The 24,585-nt window shown below is 45.8% G+C and overlaps 1 protein-coding gene and 1 long non-coding RNA gene across 3 annotated transcripts; one reads left to right on the top strand and one right to left on the bottom strand.

The window, feature by feature from the left end:
* Positions 1-6,764: 6,764 nt before the first annotated feature.
* LOC147983536 (uncharacterized) lies at positions 6,765-10,087 on the bottom strand. 2 transcript variants are annotated; one of them, XR_015614984.1, is made up of 4 exons: positions 10,025-10,087; positions 8,359-8,409; positions 7,606-7,740; positions 6,765-7,014 (listed from the first exon to the last, which is right to left on the bottom strand). It is a non-coding gene; the product is annotated as an uncharacterized LOC147983536 (long non-coding RNA). The 2 variants fall into 2 exon arrangements; XR_015614985.1 differs by lacking the exon at positions 10,025-10,087 and adding an exon at positions 9,198-10,004.
* Positions 10,088-15,322: 5,235 nt separating this feature from the next.
* Positions 15,323-16,922, top strand: LOC147983535 (acyl-[acyl-carrier-protein] desaturase 7, chloroplastic-like). Its single transcript, XM_087543007.1, has 2 exons — positions 15,323-15,453; positions 15,566-16,922. Exons 1-2 carry the CDS (start codon positions 15,344-15,346, stop codon positions 16,683-16,685), a joined length of 1,230 nt encoding a protein of 409 aa, XP_087399133.1. The 5' UTR covers positions 15,323-15,343; the 3' UTR covers positions 16,686-16,922.
* Positions 16,923-24,585: the final 7,663 nt, after the last annotated feature.

Here is a 24,585-nt window from a genome sequence, read left to right as displayed (position 1 = left end):
TGCAACTGTTTTGCACCCGTTGTATTTGAACGTAGAGCCTATCACACCCGATCATCACGTGGTGTCTCAGCACGAAGAACTTTCGCAACGGTGCATACTTAGGGAGAACACTTCTTGATAATTAGTGAGAGATCATCTTAAAATGCTACCGTCAATCAAAGCAAGATAAGATGCATAAAAGATAAACATCATATGCAATCAAAATATGTGACATGATATGGCCATCATCATCTTGCGCCTTTGATTTCCATCTCCAAAGTACTATCATGATCTCTATTGTCACCAGCATGACACCATGATCTCCATCATCTTGATCTATATCAATGTGTCGTCACGTGGTCGTCTCGCCAACAATTGCTCTTGCAACTATTGCTATCGCATAGCGATAAAGTAAAGCAATTATCGGGCGCTTGCATCTTATGCAATAGAGAGACAACCATAAGGATTTTGCCAGTTGCCCATAACTTCAACAAAACATGATCATCTCATACAACAACTTATATCTCATCATGTCTTGACCATATCACATCACAACATGCCCTACAAAAACAAGTTAGACGTCCTCTACTTTGTTGTTGCAAGTTTTACGTGGCTGCTACGGGCTTAGCAAGAACCGTTCTTACCTACGCATCAAAAACCACAACGATAGTTTGTCAAGTTGGTGCTGTTTTAACCTTCACAAGGACCGGGCGTAGCCACACTCGGTTCAACTAAAGTTGGAGAAACTGACACCCGCTAGCCACCTGTGTGCAAAGCACGTCGATAGAACCAGTCTCGCGTAAGCGTACGCGTAATGTCGGTCCGGGCCGCTTCATCCAACAATACCGCCGAACCAAAGTATGACATGCTGGTAAGCAGTATGACTTATATCGCCCACAACTCACTTGTGTTCTACTCGTGCATATGACATCTACGCATAAAACCTAGGCTCGGATGCCACTGTTGGGGAACGTAGTAATTTCAAAAAAATTCCTACGCACACGCAAGATCATGGTGATGCATAGCAACGAGAGGGGAGAGTGTGATCTACGTACCCTTGTAGACCGACAGCGGAAGCGTTAGCACAACGCGGTTGATGTAGTCGTACGTCTTCACGGCCCGACCGATCAAGTACCGAAACTACGGCACCTCTGAGTTTTAGCACACGTTCAGCTCGATGACGATCCCCGGACTTCGATCCAGCAAAGTGTCGGGGAAGAGTTCCGTCAGCACGACGGCGTGGTGACGATCTTGATGTTCTACCGTCGCAGGGCTTCGCCTAAGCACCGCTATAATATTATCGAGGATTATGGTGGAAGGGGGCACTGCACACGGCTAAGAAAATGATCACGTGGATCAACTTGTGTGTCTAGGGGTGCCCCCTGCCCCCGTATATAAAGGAGCAAGGGGAGGAGGCCGGCCGGCCCTATAGGCGCGCCAAGGAGGAGTCCTCCTCCTAGTAGGAGTAGGACTCCTACTAGGAAGGGGAAAGGAAGTGGGGAGGGAGAAGGAAAGGGGAGCGCCGCCCCCCTCTCCTAGTCCAATTCGGACCAGGGGGAGGAGGCGCGCGGCCCACCCTGGCTGCCCTTCTCTCTCTCCACTAAGGCCCATATGGCCCATTACTTCTCCCGGGGGGGTTCCAGTAACCCTCCGGTACTCCGGATTTCTCCGAAATCACCCTGAACACTTCCGGTGTCCGAATATAGTCATCCAATATATCGATCTTTATGTCTCGACCATTTCGAGACTCCTCGTTATGTCCGTGATCACATCCGGGACTCCGAACTAACTTCGGTACATCAAAACTCATAAACTCATAATATAACTGTCATCGAAACCTTAAGCGTGCGGACCCTACGGGTTCGAGAACAATGTAGACATGACCGAGACATGTCTCCGATCAATAACCAATAGCGGAACCTGGATGCTCATATTGGCTCCCACATATTCTACGAAGATCTTTATCGGTCAGACCGCATAACAACATACGTTGTTCCCTTTGTCATCAGTATGTTACTTGCCCAAGATTCGATCGTCGGTATCTTAATACCTAGTTCAATCTCGTTACCGGCAAGTCTCTTTACTCGTTCGGTAATACATCATCTCGCAACTAACTCATTAGTTGCAATGCTTGCAAGGCTTATGTGATGTGCATTACCGAGAGGGCCCAAAGTTACCTCTCCGACAATCGGAGTGACAAATCCTTATCTCGAAATGCGCCAACCCAGCATGTACCTTTGGAGACACCTGTAGAGCTCCTTTATAATCACCCAGTTACGTTGTGACGTTTGGTAGCACACAAAGTGTTCCTCCGGCAAACGGAAGTTGCATAATCTCATAGTCATAGGAACATGTATAAGTCATGAAGAAAGCAATAGCAACATACTAAACGATCGGGTGCTAAGCTAATGGAATGGGTCATGTCAATCACATCATTCTTCTAATGATGTGATCCCGTTAATCAAATAACAACTCTTTTGTTCATGGTTAGGAAACATAACCATCTTCGATTAACGAGCTAGTCAAGTAGAGGCATACTAGTAATACTCTGTTTGTCTATGTATTCACACATGTATGATGTTTCCGGTTAATACAATTCTAGCATGAATAATAAACATTTATCATGATATAAGGAAATAAATAATAACTTTATTATTGCCTCTAGGGCATATTTCCTTCAATAACATCACTTGTTAGTAGTCTGCATGAAGCTTTTGCTTTGAAGGACTTGGATGACCTTCATTATTTTCTAGGAATTTGAAGTGCATCACCAGGGGGAGTCTATACTGCTGAAACAGACCAAATACACATCCGATCTCTTGAGGAGAGCAGGTCTGGTTGACTGCAAACCGGTTACTTCGCCAATGTCTACTTCGGAGACTCTGTCCCGAGAAGGAGGACAACTTCTGTCATCAGAAGGAGCCACGAGATACAGGAGTATTGTGGGGGCATTGCAATATCTGACTTTGACTCGCCCGGACATCAGCTATGTCGTAAACAAAGTGTGCCAGTATCTTCACTCGCCAGCAGAGGAGCATTGGACAGCAGCGAAACGTATCTTGCGATATTTGAAGCACACAGCCGACATAGGATTGAAAATCAGCAAATCCACGTCCACCCTGCTAAGTGTTTTCTCTGATGCTGATTGGGCCGGGTCGACTGATGATCGGCGCTCTACCAGCGGTTTTGTGTTGTTCTTTGGCTCTAATCTGTGTCTTGGAGCGCGAGGAAACAGGCTACGGTGTCTCGGTCGACTACCGAAGCCGAGTACAAGGCGCTGGCAAATGCAACAGCAGAGTTGATTTGGCTTCAAACTCTACTTGGCGAGCTTGGCATTCGGCAATGGAGACCACCGGTGTTGTGGTGCGACAACATAGGAGCGACATACTTGTCTGCTAATCCGGTTTTCCATGCACGCACCAAACACATTGAGGTTGACTTCCATTTTGTTCGGGAACGAGTAGCGCGCAAGAGATTGGACATACGCTTCGTGTCATCTCAGGACCAGCTAGCTGATGGCTTCACCAAACCGATTGGCGCTGCACAGCTTCGACTTCTGCGTCACAATCCCAATCTCTCGGGAGCTAAGATTGAGGGGGAGTGTTAGCAGATATACATGATAGCTGTGATTAGTTAGTATCTAGTAGGTAGTTAGATATTGTTAGCTAACTTGTACTACACGTACATATCTATAACCGAGCATATCTTTCTGTTGTACATGATCGGTTATTGTACTCTGAATATAAATAGCAGCCTGCGCCATCTGTTTGGATGTGCGATCCAATCTATCGTGTGTGTTTACGGTGTAGTGTAACATCAAAATTTCGATTCCTCGGGCACCCCTACCCACATCACTATTCAATATTCATTTCAATCACATTGGGAAGCACGACAAGGCCTGCCATCATTTTACTATCTTGCACTTCAGCCAACTCTTTGCCGAATTGGACCGGCAGCTTTGCCGGGTTTTTTTTTCGTGAATACGTAAGGTTGCGTATCATTTTATTGATAGGTGGAAAGGAGAAGTACAGGGTAGCACTCACGGGGGCGTACGCTCAACGGCGTCCCCAGGAATGCGGCGCGAGCATGAAGGAGGATGCTCAGCCTTTATACACACGATCTAGGTTATAGGGATAATAGATGCTAAGCCTAGGGCGCCGGCTCTGGACCAAAGCCAGGCCTCCTCCTTGATGGTGTGAACAAGGACGTCGGTAGATGGTCGGAGGTCGTCGAAGAAAGCGGCATTGCGATGCTTCCAGATGCTCCAAGCGGTGAGAGCCACAAGGGAGTTGAGGCCTTTTCTCAGGCGAATAGTTTTCTGTTTGGCTTAAGCGGCACATTGGTTCGCCCATGCATTTAACAAATTCGGCCCTGATCGATATGCAAACCTAGCAGAGAGACTTCAGCAAATGTTTCCTTCCCGGCACGTTGGCTTGCATGCACATGGCGCAGTAATGTGTGTACCAAATCTAGAAGTAGTTGCCCATGTTAATTCCTAGCGGATATTCTTAACCTATCCGTATGAGCAGCCAAGAATCACTATGCATAATTGCATATATATGCAACCAGGATTCATAGGAAAACCGGGGTTCAAATTTTGATTGGATCCGTATGAGCATGACTCGGGCAGCAGAGATTGAGCTGCTGCGCACAAACGATTGTACCTACTATGTCAAGCAATGAAATATCTAGTTCACGAAAAGATAAATATGTTCAAACATGTCAATCAGGCCACGTCTACAATAACTTGCTTCTTCTTAATTGCTACTAGTGGTTGGGGCGCACCCTTGGTGTGCCGCGTGAGAGGAAGCTAGGGCGGTGCTAGGTAGGGTGCGCCCCTTTCACTGCTTATCTGAACCAAGTACTGTTATTGGACCAGACAAAACAATGCAAATGCAACATTCATAGAATGGTCTGGCACCAGGTTTCAGCTCCCTTTTTGGATCTGGATATGCAATTCTTGATAAACTTATTATATTGATGCATCACGTGAGAAAGAAACTAAAATGCCATCATAGACAAGGACATCAATATAATAGCATCGGTAGATGCCGTGTTGGCTCCAGCGGCGACATTGCCATATACTCTGACATTCGTACGCAGTCCGTATTGAAATCTCAAAAAAGTCTTATTTTTTTATTTCATTTGTAAGAAGTCGAACTGAAGAGGAGAATATCTCTTACATTACATATGTCTTCACCAAAGCGCTCTAACATGCAATGCAAGTAAGAGGTAGTTGATCTCCCTACACCAAAAGTTAACAAATCAATTTGCAAACAAAAAAGCTGAGATAAGTTCCAAATAATATGGTATAAATTTTTCTTAATTAACACAAGAATACAAAAAAGGGATATCCTCATGAACAACAGCAGAAGGGAAAGCCTAAAATGTTTTCTCGGAACTAATGACCCAAAGTACTGAAGTAACCTCTAAACTTCTTCTTGGACAACTGAACTGACATATCTTTTAACCGCAAAAAGAGAAATGACAGTACAAACTATATGCTATCAAATATGGCTAGGACCATACATCAACATTAAAATCCTGGGAGTGGGCACTCTCAAGATATTTGTTGCACAACACAAAACTGATTTTAATATCATAGCCGACTTATCTGGAAACCAGTATGTACAGAAGCTGTCATATACAAAACATTCAGAACAAACATAATAGCTATTGATCTCAAAACTTAATCGGCAAACACAAACACAGTAATGCTAGCTAGTACCTTTGAAATGCAGAGGGGGGTATTCAAGATGGGATGGGATTCATCATCAAATGGACCTATAAATGCATCATGGATGACCAACCATAATACTGAAGTAATCAATGCATATTTATGAACCACCTTGAAATTAAAACAATGATGTGTTGCAGAATGTATAGCCACTAAAGTAGCCAGGAAAACATATTAGCTCTTTCTAACAACATACATATATTATCAGGAAGCATCAAGCACATATTAAACTACTAAAGTCTCTTGCTGCAAAACATTCAAAGAAACATCTTCATTGCCCTGCTACTTTGTTGAACTGGATTCGCCAGCTACTTAGATGCTCGGTTTGAAAAAAAGTATTCATCAAATAGCAGCGACTATTATGTCCAAACAAACACTTGTCAAGACAATAAAAATGGCATATTGCATAAACAACAATAATAACTCATCCTGAAGTTGCTGACCAAAGTCTTAAAAGAACACCTAAATCACCATGATGTTTGAACTTCAAAAACGGCTGGTTTAATTGAGACCAAAATATCTTAAGCATGCAGGAATTAATAAAAAAATAGCATAAAGTGGGATGTGTTTATCGCAGTAATGGTAGGGATGTGATGGAACCAAATGGTCCAAATTGGAGCTTTGACTCTCCCAAGGCTCCTATCTAATGATTTACGCCACCAGAAACAATTCTGTATATCTATCTTGCCCAAAGAATCACCCATGGGGCTGTGGTTCCCTTGGTTTATTTTCTAGCATCAAAGCAGGCTTCAGCATGTATGTATGCAATTTTTTAGGGGAAGTAAAATACAGAATGGTCTACAAAAGACTGAAACCGTTGAGCTGCCGGTCACATTAACTAAGAAGGTCTGGCATCCATAAAGAAAACACAGGGGCAGACCTCAGACATTGAGCAGCAGAATACATTGACCAGCAAAACCACAATCGTAACCACAGTTGGAATAAAAACAAACACAAGACGTGCGAAGCATACATAGTAGCAAGTAAATACGCAAAGAACAACAGAAACCAAACTGTCAAACACACAGAAAAAAATTAAGAGGGTCAAGAGGAGTTAGTGTGATACCTCAACAGGAACCAAAGACTAAAGCCAAATTCCAAACGTGAGAATGATCAGTGCGGCACATGCAAGAATGCACAGAAATTGATCCTACTCCTGATCAACTACTTGGCCTTTGCGGTAACCGCTGAAATAGTTGCTGATGCTCCTTTTAGCCTAGTTATGGAATCATTAAGCTCGACAGTCCTTCTTGAGCCCTTCTCTCCATTGGCAGGTACGTTTTCAGCACCGCTAGGTCCTGCAATACAAAGAAATGCCACAGGAAAGGAAATCAAATGATGAAAAAATGAATCACCAAGAGGATTGACCTATGAAGCTAAATCTGTTTTCTAAATTCTGGCCCTCGTTAATGACTACATTTTCTATTCATATGACTCTGTGTACTTCACTGTTGTTAGATACCACAAAGCTCTCATCGGGCCATTCTTAACATGAAATATCTTCACCTTGATGTAAGCACAAAGTTGATTATGTTCTTAACCATTTCTACCACGAGGCATATGTTCAGAAGAACTGACACTCGCTTGCAAGTTAACAAACTGCATAGGCACACATGTTGTTCCCCTGAGTTGACAAAAAAATGGAATTAGCATGTCGGGGAAAACAACACAATTAAATGACAATGGATTTATTTTACCAAAAGCAAATTATATGCTTTTCCTGGGAATGTTGTTGTTGCTTAATATGTTTTAATGCTAGCTTTCATCCCATGATTGATAGGAATGAAAAAAATTGAAATAGGAAATTATTTGGTTAAGAAAAGATCGACATGCGTGAGTGTCCTTAGTTCTTAGGGAAACAGAGAGTTCTTAGGGCTCAATACTATTACCTAAGTGCTTTTACCAACAATTTCCCAAACACCACCATACTGGTTCATGCCCAGAACTGAAGCCACCTTGGAACTGCTATCTTCATGATGCATTATACCCTTGAGGGTCTCCAGGTTCGTTCGCTACAGCTCGTCCTGTGCGCCGTCGTCATCGAGGGGTGAAACAGAAATGCCAATCGATCAGACCTAAACCCAAACCCTAACAAACAAAACAAGGGAAATATGAAGCTCCTGTAGAAACACTCCCCATCTCCGATCACTGGTCTAAATTCTGAATAGCCATCAAGATTGTTCATCCCATTAGAAGAAACAATATAATGATTCCTTACTTCGGAGATGGGTTGTGTCTGCAACAACCACACAAATACGAGAATTGAAATTACAGAGTACAACATGGAAACAACATATCTAAAAATGTGATGGAAAGTTTGTTTTTATTCCAATTTTCGGTTTTTGAAACCACTATCATATATAATCCCATCACCGATATTGATTTGTTGCTGTTCAATAAGAAAAGAAGAGTATATATGTTATTGTCTAATAAACTCAACAACAGTACAAGTATGATTTAGATTCCATCAAACTATCACAACCAAGAGTTAACATACAATTTAGTATCCATAAAAGAGAAAATAGTCCTTCTGAACAGTTCATCGTACAGTTGAATCAAAGTATCTTGTGATCTAGGACTTTCATCCTTATATTTCACGCACTTAAAATTCGAACATCACATTAGGCAAAATGGAGACAAACCTGGTGCCGCACATGTCCCGAACATATTTGCCTTCCTTCTCTACAAAAAATCTATTTGACAAGAAATGAAGAAAACGAAGTTAAAAGTCCATATATCCTGCCAGTCTTACAATTGTACAGAATCAACAAGAAGTCGAGCATTTTCCTTTTCCCAGTAAAAAGAAACAAGAATGTAATAGCAAGACCACAAACGTTCAAGTCCAAAGCTCTTTATTTTCGGGAACTAATAAATGGAAGTGTAAATGAAATTAGATTCTGAGGTTTCTGAAAGAGTTCGAGGTACCAATCAACCAAATGCCGAAACTTCTCAACCAAATCCTGAAGTGGTCAGACATTTTGCATGTAAATGACAAATGATTTAGAGAAATTATGCTTGGTTATGCCGTCTTGAACTAATGTCTAGACTAAATCTTTTGATAGCAATATCTGTTTACAAAGGAAGTCGTACATTCGACTTCAGGCCCTGTTACAAAAATATTGCAGTAATCAGGACATGACCTCGTGATTTCCACAAATTTTACAGGGAAATTGCAACAAGATAGCCATGCGCTTCAATATACAATGCCAGATTTATGAAAGACCCACAATCAACAAGGATGTGTGTACTGCTGCCAACATTTGCCCAAGATTCCTCCTCTACTCTAGGACGCCACATGATGCACTAACCAAGATTCCTTGCCTTGATTAAACTAATATGTCCAGAATTAACATTAACAAGCAGAAATCAAGAATCCAATTCCAGTTTCTATGCACATAAAATAGTTAAGTACAGGAATGCTCATATGGTCATACTACCCAAGAATCACAAGTGCGAAGATTAAACAAGATTCAGGTCATACCCTGTTCTTGAGCCAACTCCAGGGCGATTTCCCCTTTTCAGGCCTGGGTCTCACCTCCTACTCCATGGAGTTAGCATCAGGATTCACACATTTTGTATTAGCAAGGTGAAAGGACTAACAAGATTGAAAAATGTGGATGTGTCCAAATCCTATATACTCTTGCCGATTTTTATATGAACTGAGCTTCGACTTTCGAGGCTTTGTAGTCAGATTCAAACGTTTAGGTAACAGATGGCCAAAGGCCCAAACTTCTCGACCAAACTCCAGGATGGAGTAAGAGACCAAAGGCTTTTGCATAAAAGTGGTCGAGGATCTAGACAATGTACGTCAAGTTAAGTAATACAGTGCAAGCATTCAGATTAACTTCTCCTATAATACGAGTCATTTACACTGAAAACTGATTCATTTTGAGTTAAGGATTTGTTGCAAAAGTATCACAACAACCATTGCCACGACATGATCCTCATATCTCCCCACATTCTCCACTTGCAGCAAAATATGTCATCACGCTGAGTAGGAGAATCAATTAGCACAAGACTGGAAACCTAAATCTTGAACAGTTTCCAATAATCACAACAAGATGCTCGTTTGTCTCTAAATTCACACTGCACCACAAGAAGAACCCCGAGTCATAATCATGAAATACCTAATCAAACGGTCCCCAACATTTGCCCAAGATTGCGCGTGTATTACTCTAAATCATCCCCAAGATTTCAACAAACTGAAGAGATCACACTTCCACACCCTGAACAAGAAAATCATCACAGTCCCATACTCCAAATCACAATTCAGCAAGCAAGAAGACCAGATTCAGATTCAGGCTATACCTTTTCCTTTCTCAGGAGCGCATCCTTGGCGTATGACGATTCCACCTGCTCGAGAAGAAACCAAGTAAGGCTCAAGAACGCACTCTAGTAACTCCAAGAAACAACATCGCGGAAGCCCGTCACCAGCTGCTCCTTGCCTTCCTCCATGATAACCGCCCGCTGCTGTCGCAGGATATGGTGGAACTCCAGTTCCTAGTCGAACGACCCTGTCACGTTCCTCTGCACCATCATCCTCATCCCCGCCGTGGAGATTGACCCAAGGCAAAGGCGAAGTCGGGGAAGCTGCTCGCGGAGCTTGGGGGAAAAGGTGCCGGAAAGGGAACGGCGGCAAGCCTGCCCTTCCTGTCGACCCACGCCGCGGCGGAGCTCGACCCATCGACGCCGCCTCCGAGGTAGTCGTGGGAGGGGGTGGAGGAGTTGCTGCTGCCCGCGGAGCTCGGAGGAGAAGGAATCATGACCAACTCCTTGCCCTTCCGAGGGTCCACCACCGTGGCGGGGCTCGACCATCGGTGCCGCCTCCGGCCTGCTCGAGGTGGAGGGGCGTCGCGCGGGGAGGTGGCTGGTGGCGGCGTGAGGAGAATAATCGAGGGAGAGGAGAGAAGGCGGCGGCGTCCTCAAGCGAGAAGGGGGTCGTGCGCAGACCCTTGGCTAGGTAGGTTTTGCCCGACTGCTTTCGATCTCGTAATTTTTTTCTACCGCTAATCTATACCACTGTATAGTGTACGAGTTTTGAATGAATCTAGAATAGCAATCCTGATCGTTGGTGCTCTCAATCTAACGGTTGGGAGCAGTGGGATTTGCATGAACAGTGGCTGCTTCAAATCCATGTCTGATATTTCTAAAATTCGCTGTGTGACCCACCATCTAACCATGCTCTGGATCTTTCCACTATGGGCTGGACTACACACTTGCTCCTTTAAATTATTTATTAATTCGTACTACCTGGCTACATGTATGCATCGACCGCTTCACGAGAGACTGGCATGTGAGCCTAGCATTGCAATGTTGTATACATGATGAACTTTTTGATTTTCTTATTATTTGAAACAAGTAGTAAGGTACCTAGGATAATTAGAATGAGAAAAAAATGTGCAAATAACCTATCAAATAGTACGTTTTGACTTTTTTACTTTCTTAGCCGACATGAGATAGAGATGGTGAAAATTTATAATTAATCACACTTCTTCTTTTCACATCATTTTTCTCCAAAAAGAAAGTTTAGTATGAGTCCAATAAACAGAAGGACTTCCTAAACAATTTTTATATATATAAAAGGGCAAAGATTATATCTAATGTTTCATACAAAGAAAATCATTGTACTATGTTTATTGGGGGAATAGTTGTTATCTGGCCTTGCCAAGCCCAAAAATGATTCCACAAATGTCTATTGGATATCTGCATTTGAAGCTTCTATGAAAATTTTATCATAGTATGCGTACTTTAGTTTTTTACACTAATTTAGTACCATGCTTATACGTAATCAGCTGACGTGCAAAGCACGTACAAATTACTAATACAGTAAAAGGACACGTGCACCGCGCGGTTACTGGCCCTTCGTGCACACCTTATTGTTTCTAATTTGTCCTGATGACCAGGAAGAGGAGCACCCGTCACCACGTCGGTGGGGCAGATCAATTATATTTTCCAAGAAAAAAAGGTGCGGTGTTAATCAATGTGCCGAAGGACTGATTAACAGTGCTGAGGAGGAATTAGCTCAGATGGAAGCTTGTATCTGGTACTACATGCGTAGTCCTGGGTCCTGCGTTGATCTACTTGTCTAACCCATACCTTTGTATAAATCTATCAACAGTTCTAAGATCAAGAAAATCTGTTGTAGGAAAACAACACGTTAGGATTGCTCTTAATTAATAGAGAATGAGAAAAATAACACAACTTATCTTGATGGCATGTTGCATGGATATAATTTCTATAGTGGTAGTTGGTCGGTTAGCAAGATTCCATTACTGGGACCAAGTTTACTTTTTTTTATTCGAAAATTGTTTTTTTGGAGGGTGCGGGAAATTCGGTTTCCAAAATATTTCGACAAATCCAGCTTTTTTGCATGAAATTTTGAAATGAATTTTGAATTCAAATGTTTCTTACATCTAAATATACTTAGTTTAACACAATGCATACACGAAGCGCTTCCGATTAAATTGGTCAAGCTGGCTTCCTTACCTATCCAAGATCACTAGTTTGACTAATTGCTACGGGCACCTAAATCAATTTTTTCAAAGCGTTGGATAAAGCAAAAAAAAAGTATTTCGCACTAGAGAGAATTGAAATCGCAACGTGACACTGGCAGGTTGCACACCCTACAACTGGGTAAAGTCATTTCATATGCAATGTATGTGCCCGACTCAAAAAAATATGTAATGTATGTATATGAAGCATATTGACACGGTTTCTATCGTTTAATTTCAAAAGAACTGGGCGGTAACCAAGTTTTCGGAGACCACTGAAATTTTTGGTTTCCAGTCTGTTATTGGCCGGAGAAAAACCAATCTGGGTACATCGTCAAAATTGCAATAACCACAAGTTATCGAATTCCATCTTAAAAGTGGCTTTACTCGGCAACAGGAAAGGTTACTAAATCCTAAATGATAACGCCCACACGTGTGGCACTTATTAACATGGCCGAAACACAATCGATGTCGTTCGATTCATTTGCACGAATATTACAGTAGTTGCCATCTGGATCAAGAGCCACGTAAGCAGCCAACGTCGTTTGGGCGTTATCATTTAGTGCCACATGTGTGGGCGCTCCTCGCCCGAATGGACACACGACGCTCGCCCCAACGTGTGGGTGAAACTCCTCTTCATCCACACGACGCTCGCACGGTGATAGATGGCAACTACAGTTGTGCATATGTGACAACTATAGTTGACCATGCATGGCAACTATGGTTTGACCACACGTGGCAACTAGTTAATCACACACGACAACTATGTTTGACCATACATGGCAACTATGGTTTGACCACACGTGACAACTCTAATTAGTTACACATGGTAACTATAATTAATGATGTATTGCAACTAATGTTAATCACATATGGCAACTATAGTAATTAAACATGACAACTATAGTTAATTACACATGGCAACTAAAGTTAATCACACATGCGTTCGCGCTCACGGGATAGGGGTGAGCAGTTGGCACACAGGGTTGTGTGGTCCATCGTAGCTGCACCCGAACGTGTGGGCAGTTTTAATGTTCGCCCACACAGGGCCGTGTCGGCTGGCTTCTGGATACAACCGGACGAGTCGTGTGGTCGGGTGTCCATTGTGCCATACGTGTGATAGTTATCGGCGTCCTACTAAATAACAACAAAATCTGTTGAGCAAAAAGCAAGCGATCTCATAACATGAAATTTTAGATTCCTCAGGAACCCCTGCACTATATCACTATTCAATATTCATTTCCGTACTCTGGGAAGGTGAACAAGTCTTGTGATCATAATTATCTTGATTGATACTTCCTAACTAAACATGGAGAGACATGCCCAATATATTTTCAGCCAACTATTTGCTGAATTAGACCGGCAGCGTTGCCCATATTTTGATGAATAGTTTTCAGTTTGGCTTGAGCGGCACAGTGGTTCGCCCATGCATTTGACCAGTTCGGCCCATGATCGATATGCAAACCTAACAGAGAGTTTAATTAGCAAATGTTTCCGCCCCGGCACGTCGGCTTGCATGCACATGGCGCAATAATGTGGGTGCCAAATCTAATACTGGTCCATATTAATCCTACTCCATATCTAATACTAGCAGATGTTCTGAATCAACCCATATGTACCGTGCAGCCATGAATCACTTATGTGGAGTTGTGGACTATGCATTATTGCATTGCATATGCGACCGGGATTTAAAATTTTACCAAAACTTTGGCGGCAACAATTTTTTTCTCATTTGGTTAGATAATTTCAGTTGTACATAAATTCAAGGTAAGTTGAAAGATAAGTTTTTCAAACTATATATTTCCAGCCCACTGGCAGAATTGCTATCCCAAACTGAAAGATTCTTTCACTCACTTTGCCCTTTCTAATACTGGTACACAATCACACACAAAATTCAGGCACGTATACAAAATGTAGTCTGTGATCCAAATTAACTAACGCTACCTCAGGTCAACTTTAGTACAAAGTTGTACAATATATTGTTAATTGGTATGGATCAGCGGGAGGGCGAACAAAAGTTTGTTTGTCAATTTAAATGGTTATTCTCTGTGCTTGACTCATAGTGTGAAGCTGGTCTATAAATGTAGTCTCCGATCCAAATTAATTAACGCTACCTCAAATCAGCTTTAGTACAAAGTTGTACTAAAGTAGTGTTAATTGATATGGATCGGAGAGAGTACGGAGAAAAGTTTGTTTGCCAATTTAAATGGTTATTCTCGGCGATTGACTCGTAGTGTGAAGCTGGTCTATAAATCATTATTTTGAATCGCATTAGCTAAATGACAGTCAACTGAATTTCAAATTGGGGTCAATCGATTTTTGAGAGTTCGCGGAGGAAAGAAAAGAGAAGAAAGGGGCTCATCGGAGGGCTACCCCATTATCTATCTTAGGGTTTAGCATGGGGGCGATGGTGGGGCTTCGCCGGAGAAAAAACTTGACACCGGAGGGGGGAGGGGGGGAGAGAGTGGGGCTAGATGGGTGGCCGGGGGTGGTGGGGGGACAGTTCAGGGGAAGGCGGTCGCGGGTGGCGGGGGCCGGCGGTTCGACCGGCGGCCCCTTTGGCAGTCTGCTGAGGAGGAGGAAGAAGGGTTATGCGCCGTAGGATCTTTGTCCAAATATAAAAGTCACATGACTTGCATGTCGCCATTCCCTTTTTACTCCCGGCACTTACTCATGGTGGAGTGAAGCTGTAGGCACTTACTAATGGAGGAGTGAAGCTAGCTGCTCTATAAACTAGATGATGCCCCGCGCGTTGCTGCGGGAATTGGTTGCAATATATTTCAATAAGATTAGATTGTGTGAAATATAAATTTTTAGATTAACAACACATGAACCAAAATTAAACATGCATATGACTTATTATATGTGATAAAATATTTATTGAATTTAAGTTGAACAATAGAATGATAATTATTCTCCCATGCATGGTTGCATGTGGTGGTGGGTCTTTATCATGCATGGTTGTATGTTATGGTGGGCCTTATCCCATCTATAATTGTATGGTGATGTGGCATGCTTGCATGTTAAGATAAATAGGTTAGTGGGGATCAATCTCTTAGGTATATAAGATATGTGCCAACCACGCAAAAGAAGATGTACTCCGCTTCCATCTTGGTGGAGTAGAGCAGAGCGCGGTATGGCGGCCTCATGGCTCCTCAAACATCCTTGTCCACCAGCAAGGCCATGGACAAGAACAAGGAATGCTACGGGTCTCCGTCTCCAGCAGGTGACCACCATCACTTACCGGTACGTACATACATACTGTATGTCCTTCACTTCAGGCGAATCTGTGATGAATTAAGTGTACGTAGGACTGTATAAATGCATGCAATTCAATAGATCGCTGGATTTTTCGCAGGCGAACCACGTGCACTGGCCGCAGCGCCGCCGTTGCGGTTAAGCACGAGGAGGAGGAGGGCGCTGACCAAGAGTGGCTGGCGTACCTGGAGCCGGCCAAGCTAGAGGTGTTCGACCAGCTGGAGCCCTGGGCCGAGGCGAACGTGGTGCCGCTCCTTAAGCCCGCGCAGGTGGCGTGGCAGCCGACGGACTTGCTGCCGGACCCGGCGTCGCTGGGCGCCGACGGCTTCCACGCGGCGTGCTCCGACATCAGCGCGCGCGCGGCCGGCCTGCCCGACGCGCACCTCGTGTGCCTCGTGGGGAACATGGTCACGGAGGAGGCGCTGCCGACGTACCAGAGCATACCCAACCGCTTCGAGGCCGTGCGCGACCTCACCGGCTCCAGCGGCACTGCCTGGGCGCGCTGGATCCGCGGCTGGTCTGCCGAGGAGAACCGGCACGGCGACGTGCTCAACAGGTACCTCTTCCTCTCCGGCCGCGTCGACATGCGGCAGGTCGAGAGGACCATCCACAACCTCATCCAGTCCGGCATGGTCATGAACGCTGCGCGGAGCCCCTACCACGGCTTCATCTACGTCGCCTTCCAGGAGCGTGCCACCTCCATCTCGCACGGCAACACAGCCCGTCACGCCAAGGAGCATGGCGACCTGGTGCTGGCCCGCATATGCGGCGCCATCGCCGCCGACGAGAAGCGCCACGAGCTGGCCTACACGCGCATCGTGGGGAAGCTGTTCGAGATCGACCCGGACGGCGCCGTGCGCGCGCTGGCGTATATGATGCGCCGCCGGATCGTCATGCCGGCGTCCCTCATGACAGACAGCCGCGATGGTGACCTCTTCGCGCACTACGCGGCCGTGGCGCAGCAGACCGGCATTTACACCGCCTCCGACTACCGTAGCATCTTGGAGCACCTGATGAAGCAGTGGGGGGTGGAAGAGCTGGCGGCGGCGGAACTCTCCGACGACGGGAGGCGTGCGCGGGAGTACGTGTGCGCCTTGCCCCACAAGATCCGCAGGTTGGAGGAAAAGGCTCACGAGCGCAGCGGCCAGAAAGCCCAGCCTGCAACATCGGCCCCGTTTAGCTGGATCTTTGATAAGCCTCTCAACAACAGCATGGGGTAATCAAATTATTACTTTCATATACCCTAAATATCGTTTAAATCATTATTTTTCGATCCAGCCTTTGAGATGAAGTATTCTTCATCTCTACTTTGCCACTGTCGGCGCCACTATGAGTACTTTTTTTCTGATCAGGTTGAAGTTATGAGTATGGTATTGTACTACTATATTTTCGTAAGTTGTTTTATCACATTCTAAAAATAAATATAATACAAGGAGAGTGAAAGTTGTATTCGTGTATGTCTATTTATCAATGTAACATCCTAATTCTTTTTTTCTTTGGCTGCAAAATGTAACATCGTAATTCTAACTGAGAGTCATCCAAAGTCCAAACTAACTGAAATTAATAAGTGATCCTACGTCCATCCTGCAAAAAGAATTTATCATCCTTTCTTTCTTCACTAAGAAGCGACTAGGGTAAGCATCAAACCATTTCCCGCCATCCACCACCGTGGGCAATGAGTTTCTGGGCTCCCCTCCTGTGCAAGCCTCTTCAGCATGTGAGGTGCAGGAATCTCGGTGCCAGCTCGTAGATATGTTAGGGTTAGGGTTCCACAGTGGCACATCATTGATGGTCGCACCAATAACATGTTGAATTAGTTTACCATGAGCTTTTTCTCCAGTTTGACAGTGGCGTCCAGGGCTCATGAGCGTAGATTCCTGTAGTCCTTTCTAGAAGATGGGGCTGGAGTTTCCGTGGTATGTCGACGCACTAGCGCCAACAACTTTTCACTGCTGTTTGGTCCTCTGGCTGCATCCCTATCACGTTGTTTCATCCTCGTGGACCGGCAAGATGCTCATGAGATATAACCCAAGTCTGGCTCTTGAATTTGCGACTCTTCCAATTGTGACGGCTTCTTTTCCATTGCACTAGTATGGCTGAACCGTGAATACCATCCGCATCAACAACTTCAGGTTGGCTCTATTGATGGAGTTGCATGCGGGCGCCGGGGGGGGGGGGGGGGGATGGATGTAGGTCTCATCATGGATTTTTGATGTAATTTTATTTGTTTTCTTGAGTTGCTTGCACTTCTAGTCTAGTTAATCCAAGTTTTTATTTTAAAAAATCCCAAGTTCATACAAAATAAACTACTAGTGAAAAATAATAATTTGCAAAAATAAACTAAGCTTCACCTCGCATGTTAGACTATCAAAAATAATTTCACAAGAAAGTGTATGTAAACACAAACATAAGAAAGATTTTTTTATAGAGAAAAGGTGTGAGCCCGACTTTATAAATAAAGCCACAAGGCAAGATCCGAAACACATAGATGTAACTATAGGAAGGATAGGTTCAAATAGCTGCTCATGCAGTAGGGAATACAGTAGGAGAAATGCAGACCAATAACCTATGGACAATGACTAAGAGAAGGAAACAACATCACGAAAGCGTAAGGCCGACTGGGAGTCCCGATCTCGATTGATAAGTTCAGCCACCATAGCCTTCACACGATAAATCGGGAGCTCCGTCGCGTCCTTGTCCCCAGAGGCGGAGCGTGACACAAAATATAGGAGGGGCCGAAGGTTTACAGTGCCAAACAACGATATTCAAGTGCAAATAAATAACATGGTCTTTCAGGCTTTGTAAGCGTAGAATAATTAGAGAAGTACCATACACTAGTATATACTCCCTCCGTCCAAAAATACTTGTCAGGAAAATTAATAAAAATGGATGTATCTAGAATTAAAATACGTCTAGATACCTCCATTTCTCAGACGAGCATTTCTGGACGGAGGGAGTACATATCTAAAGAGATAACGGGATGGAACCGAAGAGCTAAAGAGATATTTTAGGAGGGAAAATAATTGGAGATTTCTTTTAGAGTAAAAAGAATTTGAGAACTAGGTGGGATTTTTTATCCTGAGGATTGGAAATTCTTTACCTGGCAGATTGGAAAGATTTTTTTAGGCATGTCAGATTGGAAAGTGGTAGCTAGTAGGTACTTGTTGGTGCATTGCACTGCACGTTCGGCCACAGTGCACTGCCCACAACGCAGCAAAAATAGGCTAGGCCTAGTAAAAACAGCCGGATGGAATGGATCTAATGGGCCATATACACTGCTAATTGTATTTTGCATTTTTGGAAGGTCGGCCCATGGCCCTGTATGGTCCCAAGAGGATCCGCCTGTGCTTGTCCACAGCTTTAACCGACGGCTTCCACTGTTGTAAAAAGTTAAGTAATTTAAATAGACAATCAGCATGCATGTATATATAGTTACTATTCATCACCCAGGGTGCAGAATAAGTTATTCTTCATTCGAGATAATCTTACAATTGTTTCATAAATAAATTAAATTTCGAATACAAGTAGTTATATTCATAGTGATTCCCTACATAAAATTTGGCATAAGAAAACAAAAATATAGATCATAAGACAAGAAATATAGCATTTAATGTATATTTTACATTATGTTTTTACGGTGATTATATATTCTCTTACGTTCTCTTTTTACATTTGAAATAAGATAAAACTTATGGAACGTAAAATTATGGTGCATTGATGATAAAATAGAGGGAGGTGAAGAATAACTATTCCTCACACAGGATGAAGAATAGTCAATCCCCCTATATATTTTATGTTCGTAAATTTTGTCTTATTTTTGACGTAAAAAGAGACCGTAAGAAAATATATAATCGTCGTAAAAAATATTTTTTATTATGTAATATTACAAACATAAAAATATAATGTAAATACACATAAACTGCAAATTTTCTTGTGTTTTGACCTATTTTTTTATTTTTTTTATTTGAATTCCAAGCGTAATTTAATTATGAAATGATCGTAAGATTACATCGGGTGAAGAATAACTTATTCTGCATCCTGAGTGATGAATAGTATCTGCAGTAGCTGCAGTCAATGCTATCCGCACCTTTTGTTTGCATCAAGATTAGCACCTTTGGCAGAAGGGGAAGCCATCGACCAAAGGGGAAGCCATGTGCACTGCTTTTCAAGCTGTTGGACGAAAAAGGAAGCCTAGACTCTGCATGGTCAGATTTATTTGTGGTTTGTTTGCAGCTGTTTTTCAACATTGAGACTAGCGCATGGAACATTTTTGGAAAGCTATTACGTAGGCTTTGTTTACTTGCTATGCTCAAAGGGTTCCATTTTTTTTAGCAAAATGACAGGCCATCATCCGTCTATAGAGTAAAGGTTCAGAACTTTTGAATGATGTGGCTGAAAAGAATCGTGTGTCGAGCCTGAAAGACATCATCAATTGAAACCAAGTTTATCATAAAGGAAATGCATCTCCATTTACTTCTGTGTCTAGCTGCAATAACACGGTGATGGGCGTTGCTTGTGAAATTACCTTTTTCTTGCATTTTCAGTATACGCACGAATCGGGTCAATGCGCACAGCCAGGTCATTTCCCCCTTTTTTTTGCACCTTTTTGGTCTTTTTCTGCATGAAGCTCCTGTTTCCGATTTCTTTTTATTGGACAAAAACTGCTGAAAAGGTGACTACGTTGTTTCGAATGGTAGTATTAGAACGTCAAATCCTTCTATGCATGTCCGTGCGTACAGTGTCAGGTGAGTGTTCCTCCCATATACAGTATAATGTTGCTAGAAACAAATTACCATTTAGTGTGTGATGTAGCCTTGTCAAGATCTATATGACATCACTCACCCCTTCATCTCCTGCATCTACGTTTACATAGATCTTCAGAAGAAGGCAAGTGTGTTGTCGCTTAACATATTTGAAAAAAATGCTTTAATTTCATCGTTGCGACAGGGTAGGCTCGGACAAGCAGCTATGGAGCGACGTACATGAGGATTCAATATATATAGGGCAATACAATCCCGTCCATAGGATCAGTAACACTCTCTTCAAATCAGTTTTGCGTGTTTTCTATCGTTCAAGAATCGTTTAAGTACCACAAACTAGCTGTTGACCTGAACCTGATAACAATGAGCTTGAAAACAGTGCGTCATTTGATCTGCTTCAGTCGGAGACGGGTGCTGACGAAGATCAACGAGGGTACACACTTATAGCCCGTTTATTGGAGCGCAAGTATCGATTGGGAACCTCTTCACCACCATTGACGACAACCTCTTTCCATTATTTATACTCGACCAATGGATATAGAGAAGCCCTCCTGTGGGTCCACCCTGTTCATCACCAGTTTTTCAAAAGCGATTGGTCAACTTACTAACCCCAGCATGTGTGGTGCTCCGTGCAGTCACATGCCAACATGCCATGCACCCATATGAGATACACTGTAGCGTCATCCTCTGACTACGCTTCCCGGCCCTCGGGTCAATCTCCATTGTCTATATACTTGTCCAATGGATATACACAGGCCCATATGCGTCCACCCTGTTTGTCACCAGTTTTATAAAAGTTACTGGTCAACTTACTAACACCAGCGTGCGTGGTGCTCGGTGCAATCACATGATGGTTGATGTAATGGTAGTTGGTTCTGAAAGTTTGAGTTAAACATCCTGCAGTATGTAGATTCTCTGCCGCTGGACTCGGCGTCGGCGTCAGCTGCTCTGGGCGCGTCGTCATTGTCTGAAGCGGAGGAGGATGAGGACGAGGTGATGATGCCCGCCATGCGACGGGCCTCGGGAACTGCTCCTCCTGGAGTCGTGCTGCTCTCTCCGCCGCTGTCGACCGCTGCCTTCTCATCTTTGCGGCGATGATGTCAGGCGTACATCTCTGTGGACGTGTACGAGAGGCGGATGGCGGTGCGGAGGTCCTTGTCGTCGTCACTAGCCGGGGGAAGTGGCTGTGGCGCGGATCTGCTCGATCCTCCCATGGATACGCGGTTGTTAGCTGCTTCCGCCGCCCGCTTCTTTGCGAGCCGATACGCGCAGCCCACGGACTCCGGTTGCGGTTCCGCCGGCAACATCACCTAGCGGCACTCTGGAGGGGTTGGTGCGGGCGATGCTGAGTGCTACTTGGCAGGGGCCGGAAGGGAGCGCGACGGACGAGCGTGGGGTGCGGCAGACGTACTGCTCCCCACCCGGCCAGCCACCGACGCCCCAGAAGAGGAGCCACCGCCCCGATACATCAGCGAGCAGCGGAGGGCAATGCGGAGAGCTAGCTCCTCCTCGTCGGGTGTGGACGAGCCATCGGAATCCTTGGAGGCCTTGAGCCACTCCAGTAGGTCGGATTCACTGTCAGATATGGCGGGGGAGAGCTGAGGGCACCCATCAATTCCCCCCGTGTCGTCTCCTCTGGCGACTCGGGGGCAAGCCCTACCGCGCCGCCGCCGGCACCTCCCCCCACCCCTCCTCTGCTTCGCCGTTGCCGGAGGGGACGCGGGCTAAGCCGCGCGTGCCCCTGGGATGGTGGCGGCGAGGCTCTCGCGGCTGGGTTCACGCAGATCTGAGGCGGCTGACTCCCATCGTGGTGGCCCGTGTGCCGGCTGGCTCGGGCGTCCGGCGTCGGATCCAGGGCTGCTACCTCCCGTCGCGATGGCCGGTGTGCCGGCTGGCTCCTGTGGCCATGTCTTGCGGTGCAGGCAGGCCCATCGTGGGCGCTGGGGGCGGATCTGGGTCGCCCTGCGCGACGTGACGACGCCGGGGGCGCGGTGCCGGCCTCCCGTGCTCTGGTGGTCTGTCCTGGGCGGGTGCGGCGACATCCTTCGTGTGGCCCCGCTGATCTGGATGTTTGCCGGTGGTGCGTTCCGCTGGACTGGCTGGATCCGGTTGGATCGGCCCGTGGTTGTCCGGCTTGGGCAAAGGAGGGTGGTGGTGAGTACTGCTAGTGGAGGTGGTGGTGATGGGAGGTGGTGGCGGTGCTGCTGCAGCAGGTCTTGATCTCACTAACTTCTATTGGCGCCGCGGGCGCTTCGGGTCTGGTCTCCGACGGGTGCGCGGTGGCGCGTGTGGGGCGTGCCGCCGCACCTGATGTATGGCTCCAGCTCGGACCATGGTGGTTCCTGGCCTCGGGTAGTGCTCCTCTGCTCCTTGCCGGCATGGTGCACGGCAGGGCATGGCGGCCTGCGCTGCGTCCAGGGGCCTGCGTTCGATCGGCCGTTGATGGATCTGGCGCCTAGTGCTGACGTTTGGTGCCGGTGGTCTCCGCAGGGTGCGGTTGGCTCCGGTGGCTTGTCGTGCTTCTTCGTCTCTCGAAGGGTTCGATGGTGGTGGTGGTCAGGTGCTGTCTTGTTGTAGGGATGTGCTCAAACTCCGGATGAGAACCCTGCATCGACTATGTCGATGCCGGCGGCAACGACGTTTATGGATGTCGTTTTCCTTGCAGGAGGTGCCGTTGTGGAGCTCCAGCACCTACAACTTCTTCTTTGTGGTCTCCGGGTGAAAACCTAAGATCAGGCAATGCTGGATCGGATGGCGGTGTTGTGTCCTCGGCAACACTACCTCCTCGGAGGCATCATCTTGGAGACCCAAACGATGGCTTCTGTTGTTGCGTGTGGTTGAGGGTGGCCCGCGTGCTGGTGGAGCTGGGGCCTGCTCAGGACCGATGGTGGTGTGTTCTTCTTCATGTGTTTCTCTTTGGCTGCCCTACGTGTGGTCTCCGGCCTGGTTCTATGCATGCTCATGACCCTGTTCTGTTGAGGCGAGCCTCGGGCTCTTGGACTTGTCTTGGTTCATCTTTGCTCAATGACGACGCAATGACGCCTCCCCGACTTGCTAATCGTCTTGAACTTCCGTGGCGGAGCGCTCAGTCAAGGTTCGTGTTAAGTTTTGGCACAAGGTTCGTGTTAAGCTTTGGCACTCGCTGATTGTGGATGCTCCTCTGTTGTGCCGTGGGGTTTGATACGCACACCGGTGCGGTGCGTTAGGCTGTTTGTAGAGTCTTGGTATTGTGATCCCTTGACGCACCCTTCATCTACCTGATCCTGTTAGTATGCTAGCTAGGTCTTGCCTTATGTTGGGCGTCCTGCTCCTCTCCTTTCCTTGTAACACTTGTTACTTGTCTGGTTTTCGGCTCGGTTTTCCTCATAAACGGGGTCATTTTGTTAAGGTTTTCGATCCGGTTTTCCTTATAAACTGGATCACTCTCCTGGCATTATGGCCACTTTGAGCAATATATTCATGTGGAGGGACTCCTCCCCCGGTGATTCTCAAAAAAAAGATATGGCGGGGGAAGATGAAGTGGATATATTTCGGGGAGAAATGGAGAGGCCGGGAGTGTGCGGACTGAGTTTGATTAGGGTTTGCTCATCGGTCGTCATATATTTGTGGAGGCTGGATTTGGGTCATTGCGGGCCATAGAGGACTAGGCCGACGTGGCGGGCGCGCCCGGATGCCCCCATATCTGCCCCATATTTGGGCTGGATATGAGGGGCACCCGGTCAGCCCGGGCGTTTGAGGTCAGTTTGAGGCGCCCGTGTAGGTCAATTTTTTGTGACCGGTCAGTGACCGGGCGGGCCTCCCAGACGTTTGAGGAGGGTTTGGAACGCCCGGCTGTAGATGCTCTTAGATAGCCATGTCCTTCACAGGCTCAGCGTCATTTTGATCCAAGTTCACTCGTTCCCGGCTCTGGTTACATGGGCGGCAACTGCAACTCCGGTTGCTCTGCCTCGTCCTCCGCCTCTGTGTCAAGTTCAGCGAAAATCTCGTCGGCCCGCCCGTTCCTGCCGGATGAACTATCGGTTGGCCTTAAATAGGCCTTATCCTGGAGTACTCCATGATGGCGTGCTACTCCGCCATTTCCGCCGCTTGGGTGACTACAAACACCGCCATGGTGTCCTCCATGCTGAGACGCGTAGTCGGTGCCAACTCGTCTCTCATCCTCCTCCAGATCCGGCACCTCCATCCGAACCTGCTGCTGCTCCAGCTCCTCCTCCTGCTCCTCCTCGTCCGGCTCTCGCGAGTCCAGAGGCAGGCCGACTATGATGCGGGCGGTGCACCTCGCCTAGATCTCCTCCTCAAACTGGAACAGGCGCCCACAAGTGTAGGTGTTGCTCGCGGTCGACGTTCACCCCATAGTAAA

Source organism: Triticum urartu, chromosome 2A (assembly GCF_056163025.1).
Source record: "Triticum urartu cultivar PI428250 chromosome 2A, HENAU_Tu73, whole genome shotgun sequence".
Classification (NCBI taxonomy): Eukaryota; Viridiplantae; Streptophyta; class Magnoliopsida; order Poales; family Poaceae; genus Triticum; species Triticum urartu.
Note: the sequence above shows the minus strand (reverse complement) of the source record. Positions and strands in the feature narration are given on the sequence as shown.